Raw genomic sequence first — 19,956 nt, 5'->3', positions numbered from 1 at the left:
AGGGGATCGAGGCACGGATCAAACCTGATCCCTCTGCGGGTAAGCAGAGGGGTTGGGTGGGGGGATGTGAGCACACACGGGGCGTGGAGGGGATCGGGGAGCGTGCGGGGGGAACGAGGGGGACCTGGAGGAGGGGATCGAGGGGGGAGAGGACCCCTGGGCACACGGGGGGGGCTGTGCACACCGTGGGCAAGGCAGCAGTGGCTGAGCCCCCACCAGGACATGGAGGAGAGCTGAAAAGGTAAGGGGGGGGGCAGAGCACTTGTGGGGGCAGTGTTTGGGGTCTGCTTGTGCACGGTGATCTCTGAAAGGGGGCAGGGTTTTTTTGGGGGGGGCTAGAGGGGACTGGGGTGTGGGGGGAGGCTCTGGAGAGCCCGGAGGAGGCGAGGAGGGGGCCCTGGGAGAGGGGGAGCATGGTCAGAGGGCTGCGAGGGGGACCCACCTCCAAATGTAACCCCATGGAGCCCCCAAAATAGCTCTGGGGAGCATAGTATGGGGTTGGGGGATCTGGGAGCACACCTGGGGCTTTGGGGCTGAAAAGAAAGGCTGGGAGGGTGCGCAGGGAGGAGGAGGGGGGCAGAGCACCCCAAATTGCCCTCCCGCTGGGGTTGGGGTCGAGCAGGGCCCCCGTGGCAGGGGACACATCCTGGGGACACATCCCAGGGACGCGTTGGGGTCCATGGGGCTGTGTCCCTGCCCTGTGGGGTGACGTTTGGGGCCGCGGCAGGGAAATCCCCGTGGGAGGCAGCGGGTGCCTCCGGCTGCCCCTGGCAACTGCTCTGTGGTGCTGTGGTGCCGCCGCCATCTCGGCCGCCCGGCGTCCCGCTCCTCCGCACCCCCACCCCAAAATGTCCCCGGGGCTGGAGGACAGCTTGTGTAGGGTTTTCCAAGAGAAGCTGCAGCTCCGGTAGGCGATGTGTCCCCTTCCCCAGACCCCCTGTGGCTCCCCGTCACTGGGGTTAGCCAGGGGGGGTTGGGGGCTGATTTAGGGGCGTGCAGGGGGGGTGGAGAAGAGGTTTTGGGGTAGCACCTCGGGGGGGTCAGGGCAGGGGGCTGCAGCCTCCCCACGGTGTCGGGGCTGGGGGAGGCTGAAGCAGGAGGGGAGGTGGGGTCGGGGCGACCACGGGTGATCACTGGGACCCCCCCCTTGAGCTCAGGGGGGGTCCTTTGGGGTCTGGGGGTCCCGAGCTGGCCTTGACGGGCTCCGTGGGGCTGTGGGCAGGACGGTGCCGGCGGGGGACTCGGCATCGCTGCTGCCTTCCTCCACGCGCCTGCTGCTGAAGAGGAGGGAGCTGGTGGATGTGGAGCGGGCTCTGCAGGCCCAGCGGGAGGTACGGGTGGCCCCCAGCCCCTCCGCGTGCCCCCTGCCCAGGGAGAGGGGTGGCCGGTGGGCGCAGCAGGGTCGAAACCACCGGCAACCCCTCAAAGTGGCACCAAGACCCTGGTTTGCGGTGGGCGCCCCCCTCACCGTGCTCCCCACCGCCCCTGGGTGCCGGGGCGAATCCACCTCAGGGATTTCGGCGGAGGATGGAGGACCTGGATCGGCGCCGGCAGCAGCTGGGCCAGCGGGCAGAGCAGCTCCGTGATGTCTCCCTCAGCTTCAACGCCTTCCTTGAGGTGTGGGCACCGCCAGGCTCAGCGCCGTGCCCCGATGTGGCCGCGTCCCCGCTGCCACCGTCCCTGCCGCCCCCAGGTTTCGGCGGCCAGGAGGGAGCGGGCACGGGTGGCACGGAGGGGAGCCGATGGTGACGGCCTGCAGCAGGAGCTGGCGGGGCTGCTGAGGCGCAGGGAGCGGCTGCGACGGCGGCTGCGGGGCCTCCAGGTCTTCGGGGAGTACCTGCGGGGTGTGGTGGCCACCACGGGGCGGGTGAGTGTGACAAAATGCACGTCCCCATCCCGTGTCCCCCAGGGTTGTTGTGTTCCTCCGCGGCTCCCCGAGCTCCACGTTGGGGCATCTGTGAGGGGATCTGAGGCACAAAATCACCCCCAAAATGAGGGTGAGCAGCACCATGGTGGGGTTGAGTGCTCCTGTAACCCCTCGTCCCCTTCCCACCGCCCAGTTCCAGGACGTCCCGTCCATGCTGGCCCATTTCGGGGCGCTGGTGGGGGTGCGGGCAGCCCTGTGGCAGCAGCTGGAGGCCGGGCAGCAGAGGCTGGCCCAGGGCCGGGCTCGGCTCCAGCAGTACCACGAGGAGGCCGGCGGTGAGCTCCTGCGGGGCAGGGACGAGGTGCTCCAGCTCCGTGCACGCCTGGAGGCCGCCCGCCACGATGTGCTCCAGGGGGTAAGGGGGGGCTGCGGGACCACCGGGACCCCCTCTTGGGGGTGAGGGGCTGGAGTGCAAGCCCCTGATCACGGCCCCTGTGGAGGGAAGATGCCCTATGGGGTGGTGATGGGGAGGGAGCATGAGGCTGGGGGTGCTGGGAGGTGCAGGGGATGTGGGGCACAGGGCTGTCTGTCTGTCTGTCTGTCTGTCCCCCAGGAGTCCTGCTGGACCCAGATCCAGAGCGCGGCCGCTCACAAGGCCCTGCTGCTGGGGCAGATCCGGATGGCGGTGCTGAGCCTCTTCCAGCTCGCCACCAAGCACCTGAGGGTCCCCAGGGACGTGGCCCTGGAGGACACGGAGACCCAGCTGGACGTGGTGAGTGCAGTGGGGCTGGGAGGGGCGCGGGGACATCCCTCTCCCTGGAGGGCTGCGGCATCAGAGCCCCCATCTCCCCAGGTGCTGCTGCGCCTGCAGGACCTGGCTGCCATCTGTGCTGAGCTGCGCCCCAAGGAGCCGGGGCTGGGCCCCCCCCGCGTGCCTGCCCCCACCACCACCCGCCCACGGCGCCACAGGGCTGTCACGGGGCCTCCGAGCCACCAGTGAGTCCCAACCCGGGGGCAAATCCTCCCTGGGATGAGGCTGCCAAGGCCAGCAGGGAGCTGCAGGATGCCAGCACCTCCCCGGGGATGGAGGTGGCTCCCCAACGAGCCCAGGAACACCGAGAGGCAACGCGGCTCCTGCACAGTGGGGCACCAAGTGTCTTGGGACACAGCCTGCCCCCTCCAGTGCCCTCTTGCAAGTGGGCCCCAACTGCCTGGGGGGAACGGGGAGCAGCTGCTCGTGTGCAGGCTGTTGGTGCTGATAAAGCCGTTTCCCATCAAAATACAACCCAGCCATGGAGCTGCAGCACCTGCTTCTTTTAGGGCCACAGCTTGGGGAGGGATTACTCCAGTCACAAGCCGCCCACATCAAGCACCAAGAGGAGGCAGGCTCCAAAACCAGCCGGCGATTTAATGTCTCTCCCTGACAGCACATCCAGGCAAGGGCTGGGAGAAGCCTTTTGGCCACCCCGTGCTGCGGCACCTGCCCCGCTCCCCTCTCCTACAGCCTCTTCCGGAGCTTGCCCTTCTTGGTGGTGCCCACGCGGCGCCCGAAGGCCATCTGCCGCAGCTCCTGCACCCGCTGCCGGTTCCTGGCCTTGAGGCGCTTGAGGCCCCCGCGCTGCAGGAAGCGCTGCTTGGCCGCCGCCTTGCGCTGCTTCAGGATCTGCTGCTTGGTCTTCAGCTCCGAGCGCACCTTGCCCCGCGTGGCAGGCTGCCGGCGTCCTGCGGGATGGAGGCAGGCAGAGGAGGAGGTAAAAACCACGCTGGGAGGCCAGAGAGAGAGAGTTGGGGGCTATGTGGGGGCTACTGGGGTACTCACCCTGCCCATGTTTGTGCTTTCCTTTGAACTGCTCCCTGCCTCGTTCGTCCTCCTCGTCGTCGTCCCGCTCGTCGACTTTCTGCTTCTGCTTCCACTTCTCGTAGCTGGGCTGGGTTAAGGGAACGTGCAGCCACTCCCCAGCACCTGCCCAGCCTCCCTCCCTGGCCCCAGCACCGGGCAGCTCCCGCGGACAGCTGCAGGACGTGGTGCTGGCACCCTCAGCCTCCCGATTCCCCTTGCTGTGGCACAGGCAGGCAGCGGTGCCCGCGGGCAGGATACAGGTTGTTCTTGTAGGAGCCGCTGATGTAGCGCCCGCTCTCTGTCCGCACCTTCTTCTTGTCCTCCTGGCCCGTTAGCCCCACAAACCGCTTCTTCTTACGGTCCCTGGGAAGAACAGAAGGGGAGGAAGTAGGGGAACATCACCACCCTCCTCTTTGCTGGGCATCTCAACCCTAACTCCCCCTGCATTGCCCAGACAGCAAGAAACACTGTCTTCAGCTGGAGAAAAATACCTCCTGGGGCTACAACCCTCTCTCCCCTGGCCACCCGGACCTCCCCGCTCACCACTTCAGCAGCTGCTTGCTCCTGTTGAGGTTGTGGTTCTCATCGCCCATGAGATCCAGCACGGCTCCAGCTGCCTGCTGCTCGAAGGGGCTGCCCTCGCCGCCCACGCTGAGCCTGCGGGGAGGACAAAAGGAGCGCTGAGAGCAGCCCCCCAGCTGCAGGATGTCGCGGGAGGGCAGCGGGATTGCTCCCCGACTCACCCCCTCTCGCTCTCGAAGTCCTTGGGGCGGTAGGGGACGTAGAACTCCTCCTCCCGCTGCGCCGGCTGCTGCGGCTTCTTCCTGGCACCATCTTCTCCACCCCGGCCCCGTTTCCGCTTGCGTCCCACCACGGCAGAGAACACATCCTGGGAAGGGGATGGAGGGGGCTGGGGGAGCTGTGTCCCCCCTGCCAGCCCAACCCAGGGGCCCAAGTTCCTGCAGGACACGGTGCTGGCCCCAAAGCCGTAGCCCAGCCCTGTTCCTGCCCCTCTACCTGGAGGTTTTCCTCCTCTCCTTCCCTTTCCTCGGGCTCAGGGGGGGCCTGGCGCAGCCCCTGCCCTTGGAGAGCCGCTGCCCGCTTCTCCTGCTGCCCGCGCTGGTACTTCTGGATGAGGGCATGGTCACGGCGCCGCTTGGACCGCATGACAGCGCTGGCCATGGTGCGGGCTGTGGCGTTGATCTCAAAGATGGTCTGCACGGGGGGAGAGAGCGAGTCCTGCATGCTGCAGGCGCAGGGACCTTCCCCTCCCATCCCATCGGGCCTCAACTCACCGCCTTGGCCTTGTAGCTTTTAATGCTGTCCACGAACTTCAGCCTCTCCAGCTCCGTGTCTTCGAAGCAAGCACCTGGAGAATACGGGCGCGGAGGGGACGCCGATCAGCCCAGCAGCGAGGGGACAGGACGGGTCCCCTCCCTCGGCGTCCCCGCGGCGCTCACTGAAGAGCGGGTGCAAGCCCAGCTGGGACGTGTCCAGGTCCTTCACCCTCTTGATGGACTCGGGCGAGGGGCCGGGCCGGGAGCGCAGGTACTGCTTCTGTGCATTGTCGGCCACCCGGCGCAGGCTGCGCAGCTCCAGAGAGCCCTCGTGGTCCGTGAGCAGCAGGCACTCCTCGTCGTCCACCAGGCTCCGCGGGACACGGCCCAGCACACCATCAGCACCTGGAGCACGGGGGACACCGTGTCATCGCTCACCCACCCTCCCTTCCCCATCTGCACCTCTGTAATAGGAGCATATCGCTTGTCTGAGAGCCCAAAAGGCTGCCACGAGACCACAGACTCCAAAAATAAACCCCATATGTGGCCAGGACACAAGGCTGGAGGGATGTGCGCTCACCCCAGTGCCTGTGATGGGTTTGCCTTACCTGCAGGCAGCTCTTGGGCACCGGCGAGGACGAGCGGGCGCCCCAGGAAGAGGTGGAGGTCGAAGACGTAGGGCATCTCGTCCGGAGCCACCAGTGAGTAGGCAGTGCCGCTCCGGCCGGCTCGGGCCACGCGACCTGGCAGGGAGAGGAGGAGAAAAGTGGGAAACCAGAGCCACAGCCAGCCCAGCACGTCCCTGACTTGTGACAAGGACCCACTGGAAGCCCAGGACCTCAGGCACATGCCATGTCCAGGCTGGGAAGGGGCTGTGGGTCACTAGGGAAGGGAGCAAAAGGGGACCCGGCCACTGCCCCAAGCCTGTCCCTAGAGGCAGGGGACCTTGAGGTGCATGTGTCACCAGAAGGAAGGCACCAGCCCTGCCCTGAGGAGGGCCCACAGTCCAGCTGGGAAAACAGGGACATCACGGCCCCCACCACAGCTACCTCCTGCCCCAGACATATCTCTAACAAGTCAAGGGGATCAGCACCTTCTCTGCTGGTTTCCCAGCATGGTGAGGCGCAAGGATCAGACCCTCAAGAGCAGGGGATGAGGGACCCCGGGTCGCACAGGGCGCTGCCACCCACCGACACGGTGCAGGAACAGCTTGGACTTGGCGGGGAAGCTGTAGTTGATGACGTTGTCCAGCATGGGGATGTCGAGCCCGCGGGCGGCCACGTCGGTGACCAGCAGCACCGGGCACTTGCCCTGGGCGAACTTGGCGATGTTGATCTTGCGGGCGGTCTGGTCCAGCGAGCTGTAGATGTGGGTGCAGCAGATGCCCTGGGCTGTCAGCAGCTGGAGACAGGAAAAGCAATCAGATCCCGCTTGGAAATGCAGCCTCAGCTGAGGGACATTGTCCCCCAGGCTCCTGAGACCCCAGGGTGTCCACCCAGACCCCAAACCCACTGCGATCCACCCCTTTTTTTGTAAGGAGTTGGTGAATGCAGCATCTCCGTGATCACATGTGCTGGGGATTTCTCCTTCAGCCAGGAGAAACGGGCTGAGACTCCAGCAAGAGCCTGCCCATGGACATAACCCCACGTGGGTCTGTGAAGGGGCCCCCCCGCAGCCCGCCCACCCCCGTCGTGTGCCCCCGATGCCACTTGCCTCCTTGAGATACTCCGTGTGGTGCTTGGTGGCCACGAAGACGACCGTCTGGTCCTGGGGCTTCACCACGCTGCGCAGCAGGTGGAGCAGCACGGCCGGTTTGTCGTCCCCGCGGACGTGGAAGAAAGCCAGCTGCAGGGGGAGGGCACAGCTCAGCCCTTCTGGGGCCCCACGCTCTTGGGGACACCCCGCAGCACCCTGCCAGCTCCCCATCCCGAGCACAAAGCCCGGCTCAAGCTCACCTTGAGCTGCTCGCTGAGCTTGGACTCCACATCCAGACGGATCAGCGTGGGCTCGGTGAGACCTGTGGGATGTGGGCACACAGAGGATGTGGGTGATGGTGGGGACACGCTGCTGGGACAGCCCCCAGCTCCCTCCCAGCCTGGGGCACCCCCTTGGCCCAGCCTCAGCCCAGTTTGGATTTTCCAGTCCCGGGCCTGTGGCCAGCACAGCTGAGGGACTGGGTCACGTCCCCATCCTTGACAGCTCACAGGGCCACTGAGCCTTGGATCCAGCCCCCAAACCCAGCCCTGCAGCTGCCATCTGCCCCACGCTTCTCACCAGCCCGGGCGAACTCGACGAGCAGCTTGGGCAGCGTGGCAGAGAAGAGGACAGTCTGGTGGCCGCCTGGGAGCCGTGCCAGGATCTCCTGGAGCTGCTCTGCGAAGCCCATCTCAAAGAGCCTGCAGGGAAGGGACAGGGGACATCGCAGAGCCTGCTGCACCTCTCTGTGGCCAGCAAAAGGCACCTCGTCCAAGCGCACTGACCTGTCGGCCTCGTCAAACACCACGTACTCCACGCTCTGCAGCTTCAGGTTCATCTCCACCGCCACGTGCACCAGGCGCCCGGGGGTGGCGATGATGCTGGGTGGGACAGAGATGGTTACACCGAGCTGGTTCTGGTGATGGGACCACGCAAGGGACAACAGGGGCTCCCTGCACCACCCCAAATCCAGCCCTGGTGGCTCTTGGTGGCCGTTTCCCCACCAGGTGCCCTCCCTGTGCCCACACTCACATGTCAGGGTTCTCGTGCAGCGCCGCGAACTGGTCCTCCATCCTGCGAGAAGGGGGAGGACACAGGGCAGCTCAGCTCACTGCCCTGAGGTTTGGCACTTTTGGGGGTGTTTTAGGGAAGCTGGGGTGACAAGGAGAGCGGGGACACGGCTTACTTGTCTCCTCCCAGGATGAGAGCTGTCCTCAAGCCGGTGAACTTGCCCAGCTGCAGGGTGAGAAAGGAACACGGGGGAGTCGTTAGCAGGTTCAGCACCCAACCAAACCCCAAGCCCACCACAGTCCCTGCTCATCCCCATACCTCCTTGGTGAATTTCAGGGTCTGCAGGGCCAGCTCGCGTGTGGGGGAGAGGATGAGGGCACGTGCCCCGGCCGGGCTGGGCGCCTTCAGCCGCTCGAACATGGGGATGAGGAAGCAGGCCGTCTTCCCACTGCCCGTCCGTGCCATCGCCACCACGTCACGGCCACGCAGGATCACCGGGATGGTCTGCGGGACATGGCCCTGCCCTCAGCACCCCATAGAGGTGGGGGGGTCCCAAAAGTGCCCCCACACCCTCAGGGTCTCACCTTCCTCTGGATGGGCGTCGGGACCTTGTAGCCCTTCTTCATGATGCCCTTGAAGACGGGGTAGCTGAGACCTGCGGGGACACAGGGACAGGTGAGGGGACATGGGTGGTAGGGACACAGCCATGGGGTTGGGGGGTGACAGCGTTGGGGACCCCCAAAGTCAGGCACACGCACCCATGGACTGGAAGCCTCCGGATTTCTTCTTCTTGTTCTGCGCCCGCACCATGGCCTGCGTGTCCTCGGCGGTGGCATCGTCCTCGGCATCGGCGCTGGGGAAGGCGGGCAGCGGGGCCGCGGGGACCTGGGGACCGGCGGCGAGAGGGGACGGTGACACTGGGGACGGCGGGACATGGGGACTGGGGACAGCGGGACACGGGGACTGGGGATAGTGGGACATGGGGTCACCAGCACGTGTTGTCACCGGGACATGAGGACAGGGGATACCAGTGCCACGTGGGGACGGGGGGAAACTGGGAGCACTGGGACGGGCAGACTGGGAGCACTGGGACGAGCTCTGCGGACCCCGGTGCCAGCAGCAGCCCAGCCCCGCTTGTCTTGGGGGCGGCGGCCACACGCGGAGCGCCGGGACACGCCGCCACCCCCGGTCCCCCCCGGTGTCCCCCGGTGCCCCCAACCCCCCCCCATGCCCCCGGTCCCCCCCGGCCCCCCCGGTACCTGGGGTCGCCGCTCCCCGGCCCCTCCAGGGCCCCGCTGGCGGCGGCTGCGAGGCGGCGGCGCCATCCCGGCCGTGGAGCACGGAAGCGGGGAGGGCCCCGGGCGGAAAGGGAGGGCGCTGCCCGGCACCGGGACCGACCCCGGGGAGCCGGGCCCGACCCCGGTATCACGGGGACGAGGGTGTTTGGGGACCCCCGGGATCCCCCCCGAGGTGCGGGCTCCTCGCAGCCGACCCCCCCCCCCGGCCGCCCGCCTGAACGCCCCCTTCCCTCTTTTGATCCCCCGCTCCGCCTTTTCTTGCCCCCTTTGCTTCCCCCTCTCCTCCTTTGTAGCCACTTTTCCCCCTTATTTCTCTCCCTATCCCCCCTCGTTTTCCCCTTTCCCCTCTTGTTACCCTCTCTCCCTCTTTTCTTTCCCTCTCTCCCTCTATATTATCCCCTCTCCCCCCTTGTTACCCCCTTTCCCCCTGTGTTTCCCCCCTTGTTACTCCCTCTCCCCCTATATTACTCCTCCTCCCTTTATATTATCCACTCTCCCCCTATATTACTCCCTCTCATTATCCCTTCTCCCCCATATTACCCCCTTTACCCCTTCCTTTCCCCTTCTTGTTACCCCCTCTTCCCCTTTCTTTCCCCCTCTTGTTACATCTTCTCTCCCTATATTACCCCTTCTTCCCCTCTATTACCCCTTCCCCCCCTTTCTTGCCCCTTCTTGTTACCTCTTTTCCCCCATATTACCCCCTCTCCCCCTTTCTTTCCTCCTTTTGTTACCCTGTCTCCCCATTTGTTACCCCTTCTTGTTACCCTCTCTCTCCCATGTTACCCCCTCTCCCTCTTTCTTTCTGCCTCTTTTTGCCTCCTCTCCCCCTATATTATCCCTATACAGGGTGGCTACTGCCAGGAGCTGCCAAGGTCGGGGAACATGGGGAACTTGGTAGCTCCCTCCCACGTGAGGGAAACCTTTTGTCAAATCCACCTGAGGACAAACTGAGCCAGGTTAGGGCATCGTTCTGCCCCCATAAATGCTTTTATTGAAATATTCACCTTTATTTATATTTATTCTGCTTCTAGAGCAGCAGAACCGGGCCCTGACGCACACAAGTACACAAAAGGCACCGAAGCTGGGAAGGCCAGCCAGGAATCTGCGCTCCTGGTCCTGTCCCGTTGGCAAGAGACGAGCTTTGGGCAGGCAGCAGAGCTCAGCCCCAAATGGCCACGTCCTCTGCCCCAGCAAGTGCTGCCTCAGCCATTGCTTGAGCCCCTGGGCAGCCAGCAGCCCTGCTGGGAGGAACGAGTGGAGGCCACAGGATGGATTTAGTGCTTATTTCTCAGCCTCCTTGTCCTCTACCTTCTTTTCGCTTTGAGCAGTGTTTGGAGCAAGCAGCTTCGGGTGCAGGTGGTGGCGCGGCTGGCCGTGGCCATCCCCCCGCACCCCACAGCCTCCCTGCTGCTCTGAAACCCTCGCTCCCTCCTCAGGGGAGACGTTACGGGTACCGACATGAATCCGAGCCTGTTTTATTGGGGTGTGAGCACAGTGATGGGGGCTGCCATATCTGCAGGTCTTCAAGGGGGCCGAGAGAGAAACAGGAACGCCAAGTGGACGCTAGATGGAGACAGCAGGGCTAAGGACCGAGCGGCAGCCCCGCTCCTGCAGCAGGCAGAGCCGGGTGCCGTGCAGCACAGCAGCAGCGGGGGGGGAACGGCCCCAAAACCAGGCAGCTCCCCCACACACGGTGCCGGGCTGGGCAGCAGCGTTATGGGGCTGGGGACGGCAGCAGGACGGGATTTATCACGGGTGGCAGGGCTTTGTCTGCTTTTTAGGTGTTTAAAAGACGTTTAGATGTAGGGCTCAGCGATGTGCTTTAGTGCAGGACTGCCCAGTGTGGGGTCAGTGCGGGGCGGTGACGGGGAGCTCCCTGAGGCCCCAATGGGGCCTGGGCTGAGGCCTAGGCCTGTCCCTAGGCCTCTGCCCGTTGCTAGGCAACCGCCGCGCTCACCCCTGACCCCGCGCAGCCGCCTCAGGCAGCCAATAGGAGCCCGCGCTGCTCTCCCCCCCCCCGCCCTTTCCTTCCCCTCCGTAGGCGTGCGGCTTGCCCCGTGATGCCGTTCCCCCTCCACGCCCGCCACGAGCCAATCAACGCCCTCCGCTCTCCCGATGGGCAGCGCCGCCGCCCAATGACGAAGCGGAGCGGCGGAGGGAGGCGGGAACAAGCCGCAGCGGCAGGGTGGTGGGCGGGAGGTGGGGCGGGGCGAAGCGAGCTCCGAGCGCTGATTGGCGGGCTGCGGGGAGGCGCCCCGCGGCTGGGCCAATGAGGAGCGGGAGGGGCGGGGCGCAGCGGTGCGAGGGCGCTGAGGTGCGGCGGGTTCGGCTCGGTTCGGCTGCGTTCGGCTCCTCCACTCGGCTCCGTCCGGCCGCGTTCGGCTCCGCTCGGCTCGGTTCGGCTCCGTCCGGCCCCGGGGGCGCTGGGCGGGAGGGAGGGCGGCGGGGGCCGGGGTGGGGGGAAGCGCTGTGAGGGGCTCGGCCGTGAGGCGCCTCCGCCTGCCCCTCAGGGGGGGATTTTACCCCTCCAGGAGGGATTTTACCCCCTGCAAGAGGATTTTTGCCCCCGTTAGAGGAAATTCTGCCCCCTCCAGAGGGCATTTTGCATCATTCGGGAGGATTTTTGCCCCTTCCAGGGGGAATCGTGCACCTTCCAGGAGGGGTTTTGCCTCTCCCCGGGGGCATTTTCCCCCTCTGGGGAGGATTTTGTCTCCCCCAGGAGGGATTTTGCACCCTCCAGAGGGGATTTTTCACTATTTAGAAGGGGTTTTGCCCCCTCCAGGAGCAGTGTGCCCTTTCCTGAAGGAATTTTTCACCTTTCAGAAGCGAGTTTGCCCCCTCCAGGGGACGTTTTGCCCCTTCCAGGGGGAATATTTCCCCCTCCAGGAGGAATTTTGCCCCCTCCAGAAGGAATATCTCCCTCTCCAGGAGTTTTGCCTCCTTGAGAACTGACTTTGCATCCTTCAGGAGGAATTTTTCCCCCTCCAAGGGGAATTTTTCACCATTCAGGAGAGATTTTGCCTCCTCCAGGGGAATCTTCCCCCCCTTTAGAAGGAATTTTTCACTGTTCATAAGATAATTTTGCCCCTTCCAGAGGGATTTTTGCCCCCTCTGAGTGCTTTTTGCCCCTCCAGCGGGGGCGTCGAGGCTGAGCCATGTGCTCTGGGGGCTCCTAGCACCATGCCAGCCCCCCGCAGCCTCCCCCTGTTCCCCGGGGCCATCCCCCGAGCCCCAGGCCCTGTGGGGTCGATGTACACCCCTTGGGGTGATTTTCGGGACCCGTAACACCCCCGAGCCGAGCGCTTTACACCGATACTCGTAGGCGAGCGGTGCGAAGGGATGGGCGAGCCTCTCTCCGTGTCCACACACCCGCAGGACGCTCCCGATGGAAGGCTTTGCGGGGCGAGCTGCTGACCCAGCCCTTTTACACCAAGCCCTGCAGCCGGCGTTGTCGGGACCCGTCGGGGGAGGACTTGTGGCAGCAGGAGCCTCGCGGGGGCCAGCATGGCCGTGAGCATGGACGATGACGTGCCCCTCATCCTCACCCTGGACGACAGCGGGAGCAACGCCTCGGCCCCGCTGGACGAGCTGGAGCGGGAGGAGCTGCCCAATGAAAGTAAGGACCCCGCAGTTCTTGCTGCCCTCCAAAAATGGCCTCGCTTTGCTTTCCTTTGCAGCGCTGCTCTGCCCCTTGCCTGCCAGAAGCTGGAGCTCCTGGAGCTGTCCCTTGACGTCCTGGTGGCTGCCTGAGGAAACCAGAGCGGGGTGGTGGTTGTGGTGCTTGCTGGTAGCCCCCAGGTGGGGTGGAGCACGCCAGAGGCACTGCTCTGGGCCTCCTCTAACTCTTTTCTCTGATTTCTCCATAACCTGTGGCATCGCTGTCCCTAGGCTCAGTTCTCCCTTCCTGTTTGTTGCCCCAGGGCTTCTCCTTTCCTTGGCCCCGCTGTGCTGGCTTTCACAACTGTTACTTTGCCTGTTTCTAGCCCACAATCTGATTTTTTTGCATTAACCAAAGGTATATGTGCTGATAAACCCCTTTAAAATCCTCATTGTAATCTTACCAAAGAATCAGGAGCGCTTTAGGCAGTGTATCTGTGCTCCTGTTAACCCCAGGCACTCGGTGGGACGGAGCCATCGTATGAGCCGGGGGAGAGGGCGAACCTCTGAGCAGCACAGCTTGGCCTGTGCTGAAGCATGCAGGGAGGTTTTGTTGTTGTTACACCTCACCAAATGTGTTTCAGCAATTTTGTTTGATTCATCTCTCTGACTTCTCTCTGACATTGCAGGTGTGTGCACCTGCACCCTTCTGGTCGTCCTGTTCAAGCTCTGCTTCCATGAACCTAAAATTCCTGACATATTAATTAATTAATAAGTTCCTGGCCCCTCTTTGCTGCATTATACCTCTGCCCCATGTCTCCTCTGTGATTCTGTCACTTGGTATCTCTCCTGAAATCATACAGGTTCCCCTAATTTTCCTCTCCTCTGACTTTCTGAGCTGGTGGCTCGTTTCTGGCAGTCACAACTTCTCCTCTCCTCCCCTGCCACGCAAATCCCTGGCGAAATTGCCCAGATGACTTTCCCTGAGCTCTGCTGCCTTGTTGCTCTATTGCATCTGTTTTTCTTAACATTTAGCTCTGGATCTGTAACTAAAGTAGATAGAAGAGACTGCTTCCCCTGTCCTGTTAGAGGCTTTCTTGTGACTAATTTTAATCGCTCCTCCGTTGCCTTTTGGTCCACCCACCTCCTGTCCCTGTAAAGAAGTATGTGGGGGTTATCATCCGGTTAAAGCCAACACGACTGTGGAATATTTTCATTTATTAGTGCTTTCATTCTCAAACCCGTGCTGAAACACAGTCTGCATCCCTTGAAATGCAGGGAGGTTGCGGAGGGACTGATTTTTGTGCTTTTTAGAAGATTGGCACGTAGTTCTTGAGAAATAATTTGCTGCAGTTCTCTCGGTATTGAAGAGCTGTTACTCTGCTCTGTTTTAATCCCTGTTAGAGTTGAATTTGCTGGGAAAAATGTAAAGCCTATTCAGTGTAAGTGACGCTGAATCATGGGGAGCCCTCTGAAGCCAGTGGTACTGCGAGAGGGGGTGAGAGATGAAAACAGGCAGGGCAGCGCGAGCAGCGTGAAAGGCACGTTTATCACCGGGAAGCTTAAATTAGGGAGGGAGCAGGCTTACGCCATCACTGGCAAAATTAAGCTTGTTTGCAAAACGGGACGTGTGCTCCAGCTCTGTTCCTTGCCTGCAAAGATAATCTGCCGTGAAATGCAGAGAAGTGACATTAAGAAAAGTGTACAATTTTGCGTTTTTATTCAAAGGCCTGTCTTTTGCCAGGGAGAAGTGTGTGAGAAGCCTTCTTTTCAGGAGAGGGAGAGCCTGGTAGGGTGATGAGGGCATGGTGACGGGGAAGGTCAGAGGGCTGTGTGCTTCTTGTTTTATCTCCCTTAATCCTGAGCTCTAGCGACAGGTTATTGGAGCAGAATTTGGAGGAGCAGCGTGCCTGTGCCTGGCCATAGGCTCCTGGGGACTCGGTGGCAGGCTGAACGCCGTGCATTTATTCAGGTTTGTCCCCAGATGCCAGCTGTCGAAACGCCCTTAGTGCCACCTGGGAAGCAGATGATAGGTAAGATGAAGTGGGTGTAGCCACCCTTGGGCTAAATGACGTGTCAGAGGTTGATAATCAAGTGGCAGTGCTGTTCTGTGCTGCTGTCACTGACCTCTCCGAATTTTAACCTGTGTTCCAGGCTGTCTCTGCCATCTCTTAGTAAGTGCCCTGTGTAGTTCCAGTATATTGGCTCTCACCACCATGTTTGTTATTTTAAGGAACTTCTTGTGCCTCTTCTTTCTTTTTCCTTTTTTTTAACTTGATCCATGACACAGGTTTTGCAACCGGTCCTTGGATGAATGAATTTGTAGTTGGGGACTTTTGGTGTGGGTTGTCTGGAAATGCAGGCAGGTTGGAGTAAGCAGTGCCCAGGTTTGTGAAAAGAAGCCTGTTTCTGATGTAAAAAAAAAAAAAAAAAACAGATTAAAGTGCAAGAGTGTGTTCCTTTTAGAATCTCGCAGAAGAGTTCTCTTTTGGGTAAGTGATTGCTTTGGGATTAGAGTAAAAGGAGCTAAGTGAGAAAACGGTGTGGAAAATGACGTTCTTAAAGAAAATGTCCAGCTGCAAAAATTAATCTCCCTAATCATGCACCTCTTAAGCCCTTAATGGAAGCAAATACTGACATGGGGAGGAATATTAAAGCTCTGCCTTCCTTGTCCTGTGCTGGGATGCACGTCTCTTCAGCCGCCCCGAAAGGTCAGAATCCTACAGAGCAGGCTGGAATTCAGCTCATGTCCAGGAAAGCCTGGTCACCGTGGTGCAGGCGGCTCTCTGGATGCAGTGTGTGAGGGGCTGTGGTGCTGGGTCGTTCTTCTACAAGCTCCAGCAGCTGGAGGAGAAGGAGAGGAGCGCTTTCATCACTGGAACCCGTGGCTCGTGCTAATTAACACGGCACTGCCCTCCCCTGCCACGTCTTATCGGGGAATCTGGACGCGCTCTCGTTAAGCTTCCCGACGCTTATCTGAGGCGGGTGACTAATTCTGGATCTTACAGCAGGCAGAACCGGGGCCGCAGTCGTTGCGTGACCTTGCCCAAAGTCGTGCTCTGAGAAGGGCGAGAGGCAGCCCGGGCTGAGCGATCCCTGGCCTCGCCGAGCTCCTAGCACACGTTCCAATGGGGATCTGAAAATACCCCCACGAGCGAGGCGTGTTTTCCTGCACAATGACAGCCTTGAAGCTCTAGGACAGTGCCTCTCCTCAAGCTGATGGGAATTATCAGCAATAAATGAGAGCCCGTTGATTTACCCGGTATTAGATCAGATAGAAGATCCCCCTCTGCCCCCTGCGTGGAAATTGCTGTAGCCTCAAGTGGAGTTTCAGTGCGCTCAGAGCAGAAAGTACAGCTCCGAGCCTTGTGCGGGGAACAATGTGGTATTGTCTGTCTGTTTCTCCCGCACAATGGATTGTGGCAAGTGGAAGAAGTCGTCTTTAAACTCGGGGTTCTTACAGGAAAGCAACCGCATCTGCTATTGAGGTAAAAAAAGAATCAGTGTGTGCGCCTGGGGAGGTGCAGGGGGGGCGGCTGCGACAGCCAGGGGCGATGTTTTCTGGAAGGGTTGATGGAAACCAGGAAGGGCCTTGGCCCTGCTCCTGGATGGAGCGAGGGAAGAGGCTTTTGGCAACGTTCTTCTTGTAATCAGCTGATGGGAGCCCTTGTGGTGTTGTGGAACACAGAGGCTGTGCCATTATTTGGGTGTCTCATCTTTCTTTTCAATATCCCGCTTACTGATCCGCAGGGAGGCACAGCCCTGCAGGAGTGGTGCAGGATGGACAGCAAGCCTTCTTTTGAGACCCGTGAGCATCCTGGATCTTGATTTCTCCAGTAATCGATGCAACCTGGAGTGACCCAGTTCTCTTCTGTGCTGGGCCTGGTTCCAGAACGTGTCTGTAGCAGCAGGGAGAGGAAACCAAGTCCTGTCCCCGTAGCCACAGCTTCAGCTCTGCTCAGTGAGTCCTCAAACACCCCTGGTGCCTTCCTCGTCCCGGTGCTTTAGGTGCAGCGAGAGGAGGGGAGAGATTTCAGGTGTAAGCCACCTGCGTGTTGCCTGATGGGCTGAGGGAACGGGCAGAGAATAAACCCTTGGCTCTGGGGGCAGTGCGGTGACTGCACAGACCCTCAGCAGCTCTCCTGCTCGAGGAAGCACTGTAATTGTGCCAGCCTTCTGACTCTGCCCCCTTTTGAAGTGTTGCACGTGTCAGATACCCAGTGGATTTAATAAATCCTCTGGGATCTGTGATCTCTGTGCAGGAAAGTGAGTGCCCAGCAGCTGGTTGTGTGGGCTTGAGCACTGATAGTGCTGGGGAAACGCCACAGCTAAGTGGTGTGGGGAACGAGGGGACGACAAAACAAACCAATGCCTGCAGTGAACGTGGCAAATCCCAAGATCTTTGACAGCCAGGCTCTCTTCCTCTCATCGTGGCTCCTGCTTCTACTGATTGGCCTTTAATTAGTTCCAGCAGCAGCACTTGAGCTGCTGCGTTAGAGGTGAAGCGTGGCCAGGGCACAGGACTGGGAACTCGTCTTCAGCAGGGACCTGCTTCTGCTGCTCAACCTGCTCCTAGGGTAGGTCAGGTAATGTTGCCGTGGGCAATGCGTCTCGACTGGGAAGTGCAGGTTATGTCTTTTGTGGAAATTTACAGGTAGGCTGCATGGTAAGAGCTCCTGGTTTACATTTCTGTGTGTGCTTTGCTTTTCATAGCGTGTTACCTGCTTAAAACGTACGCACAGGGGAATTATTTCCTTCTGAAGCACAAGTTTGGTGCTGAGCTGTTTATGCCCCTGAAAGTCTCTGCTCCAACCCACCAGCCTTGCATTTTTGCAACTTTTGCCAGTGCTCCTCTAATCCTTTCCTGGCCTAGATGACTTGTAATGAATGTTTTAAGCAAGCAAAGCGAAGCCAAACTGCCTCCGAGATGAGTGAGGGGTGAAAATATTGGAAAGAGAAATGAGCACCCGAAACATAAGGAGATTATTGTTTTCTCCTTCGGTACAATCCATTTCCCTGGGTGATGAGCTCTGTGAACTCAGAGCAAGGAGGCAAGCTTTTAAGAGACGCTGCACATCTTGCGAGATGGTGCTGGGAGCAGTGGGAAATGTGTTTCTGCTGGGAAGTTCCCCACGCATCATCCCCTGGAATCTCATTTACTGCCACAATTCAGGATCGAAGGCAGGATGCCTCGGCTCTGCTTCACATACTGCAGCGAGAGGGAAGAGCTGAGATATCTGGGTGAAGAGAAACAGCGCTCGGCGTTGTCCGGGCCTCACAAAAGAGTTTTTATCAAGAGATCCTCAACGCGACTCTGGGAGTGTGGTACCTCCAGAAGAGAAGCCACGAGTGGAGGAGAGTACCAGGAGGGATTGTGAGCTGTAGTTAGTGCGTGTATTTTTATTTTTTTTTTGAGCCTGCCTTGTTTTCTTAGCCCTGCAGGAGATCAGTTTGCACAATGCACACATTGTGTGCTTCACAGTAGGATGCTTTGTCAAACAGAATCCCTGCACTGTTGACTCTTTCTCGCAGTAAAAAAAAAAAAAAAAAAACAAAACACAAAAAAACTCAGAGTGATTTCGTCCTGAATGCCCCATGCTGTTGGAATCTGAGCACTAAAAGCCTCTACAAGGTACAGAAGACTTGGGTGAGCGTTCAGTAATCCCGGAGTCAGGCAGTTCCTTCTCCTTTGTCACCTCCCAGAGCACGAGCGAGGCATCTCCTCCTTCCTGCAGGTTTGCTGTCAGGTGGGGAGGGTGCCGCAGAGCGGGTCGAGGCGCCTGGAAGCTTTTTCACTCTCCTTTTGTGCAGACCGAGCTGGCGACCTTGAGGCTCAGAGGGAGGCAGCCCTTTGTGAGCATCCTCCCTACCTGCAGCTCTCTTTTTTTGAGGGGAGAGCAGAAGAGCAGCCCAGGCCGATCCCTTTAGGTGGGAGACGCGTGCTGCAGCATCGCAGGGCTCCGCGCCTCGAGCAGGTGGTCCCGGGGCTATAAAAGCTGTTCAGGAGCCCGGGAGCTCGCAGGCTGCAAAAAAAATCAAGCCCTTTCCAGCTTGAGCCGGTCACTCCTCAGCTGACTTGGGAACATTTGGCTCAGGAAGCGGAACAACAGTTGGAAGCAAGCAGCGATTAGTTTTTTCATGGCTTCCCAGGGAACGCATCGGTTTGTTCATGGTTTTTTTTGTGTTGTTTTTATTTTTTTTTTTTTTCTCCCCCTCATTTTTTTTTTTGCGATTCCTGTGGATTTTTAAGGCGCTGTAGATGCAGGATGTTGGGTTCAGCCAAGCTCGCTCACTGGCAGATTGAAATGAGCAGAGGCTGAGCACGCTGAGTTCGCTCATCATAACCGATGTGATGCTGCTCAGAACTTCCTTTGCCCTTGGTATCTTCGCCGAGGAATCCTGCCTGCTGCCGTCAGCCCCCCTGCGTTGAAATCCCATTTTACCCATTTGAATGCTGTAAGAAGTGCTGTATAAACTAAACAGGAGCATCTGTGAAGTGGTTAGAGTTGTTGTTGATTGCCTCTTCCTTATTGCCTTCGGGGGATTTAAGCTCGAATTTGCTGGAAGTAGAATTGATGAGGCAGAACGCTCCATTTCTGATCCTGAAGCTGGGAAAAGTGCGCTGAATTTGATGGGTCTTTCTCGTCTCCAGCGTCCCTGGCTTTTGATCTGGACCTTGCAGGGCTCTCCCCATGCCTTTGGCGTAATTGCTTTCTGCGTGTCGGGGTCCTGCCTGCCTCCTGCGTGGCTGCTTTCTTTTTGGGGAGCTGCCGGAGCAGCTTTAGGGCTGCAGCCATCTGCTTCTGGCGAGCGCTTCGGCAGGAAGCTCAGGCACCTGTGCTGCTGCTGCTGGCCTCAGCCAGGAGAGAGGCAGGCAGAAAAGGGGTGTGGGGGTTTGTGTTGGTCTGCTGCAGCACTGCAGCAACAATGAAGGATCCCGAGGATGTCGAGGGGAGGCTGCTGTGCTTTGAATCATAGCGTGGGGGTTTGGAGCTCGTACCCCGCGCTGGTTTTCGTTTCATCATGATGTGGCCATGCCTGCTTGGAACAAAAAGATTTTCCTTTCATGCTTACATAGGGGGACTGAAATTTAGGATGCATCCCCCTGTGCTGCCATGTTAAACCCTCTGATGTGACGGGGCTGGACACACGAGCTGCTTACATCCGTGTGTGGCAGATATTGCCACCTGGGAACACCTCACGCATCCTTTATTCCAACCGTAGCCGTATTTTTTGGAACACTTCCACCATCCTCAGCAGGTTTGGAAGTTTCTGGTACAGAAGCAAGGTAGCCCGCTGAAGTGCTGTGCAGTGCTGTGGTGTTCGGGTGGGGGATGTGAGCAACACGAATCGAGGCTGTGCAGCTCTGTG

At 60.0% G+C, this 19,956-nt stretch overlaps 3 protein-coding genes across 3 annotated transcripts in view; 2 read left to right on the top strand and 1 right to left on the bottom strand.

Moving 5' to 3' along the window:
* Nucleotides 1-848: 848 nt before the first annotated feature.
* On the top strand, nucleotides 849-2,867 carry CFAP73 (cilia and flagella associated protein 73; the record flags this gene model as incomplete). The annotated part of the gene is made up of 7 exons (XM_082774424.1): nucleotides 849-907; nucleotides 1,223-1,331; nucleotides 1,513-1,617; nucleotides 1,694-1,867; nucleotides 2,061-2,282; nucleotides 2,481-2,639; nucleotides 2,721-2,867. 7 exons carry the CDS (start codon nucleotides 849-851, stop codon nucleotides 2,865-2,867), a joined length of 975 nt encoding a protein of 324 aa, XP_082630550.1.
* A 388-nt stretch (nucleotides 2,868-3,255) lies between these two features.
* Nucleotides 3,256-9,057, bottom strand: DDX54 (DEAD-box helicase 54). The gene is made up of 20 exons (XM_082774390.1): nucleotides 8,950-9,057; nucleotides 8,449-8,575; nucleotides 8,275-8,345; nucleotides 8,009-8,194; nucleotides 7,866-7,915; nucleotides 7,712-7,753; nucleotides 7,465-7,560; nucleotides 7,259-7,380; nucleotides 6,940-7,001; nucleotides 6,698-6,829; nucleotides 6,175-6,385; nucleotides 5,593-5,727; nucleotides 5,168-5,389; nucleotides 5,003-5,076; nucleotides 4,725-4,922; nucleotides 4,451-4,596; nucleotides 4,251-4,364; nucleotides 3,966-4,070; nucleotides 3,687-3,790; nucleotides 3,256-3,589 (listed from the first exon to the last, which is right to left on the bottom strand). The coding sequence occupies exons 1-20, from the start codon at nucleotides 9,013-9,015 to the stop codon at nucleotides 3,366-3,368; spliced, it is 2,487 nt and encodes an 828-aa protein (XP_082630516.1). The 5' UTR covers nucleotides 9,016-9,057; the 3' UTR covers nucleotides 3,256-3,365.
* Nucleotides 9,058-11,307: 2,250 nt separating this feature from the next.
* Nucleotides 11,308-19,956, top strand: part of TPCN1 (two pore segment channel 1) — a 40,985-nt gene continuing 32,336 nt past the window's right edge. The window contains exons 1-2 of the mRNA XM_082774467.1: nucleotides 11,308-11,384; nucleotides 12,364-12,604. Coding sequence (XP_082630593.1) covers nucleotides 12,493-12,604 — 112 coding nt within the window. The 5' untranslated portion in view covers nucleotides 11,308-11,384; nucleotides 12,364-12,492. The remainder of the gene's footprint in view (nucleotides 11,385-12,363; nucleotides 12,605-19,956) is intronic.

The sequence above is a fragment of the Aythya marila genome (assembly GCF_965140915.1).
Source record: "Aythya marila genome assembly, chromosome: 17".
In the NCBI taxonomy this organism is placed as follows: Eukaryota; Metazoa; Chordata; class Aves; order Anseriformes; family Anatidae; genus Aythya; species Aythya marila.
Note: the sequence above shows the minus strand (reverse complement) of the source record. Positions and strands in the feature narration are given on the sequence as shown.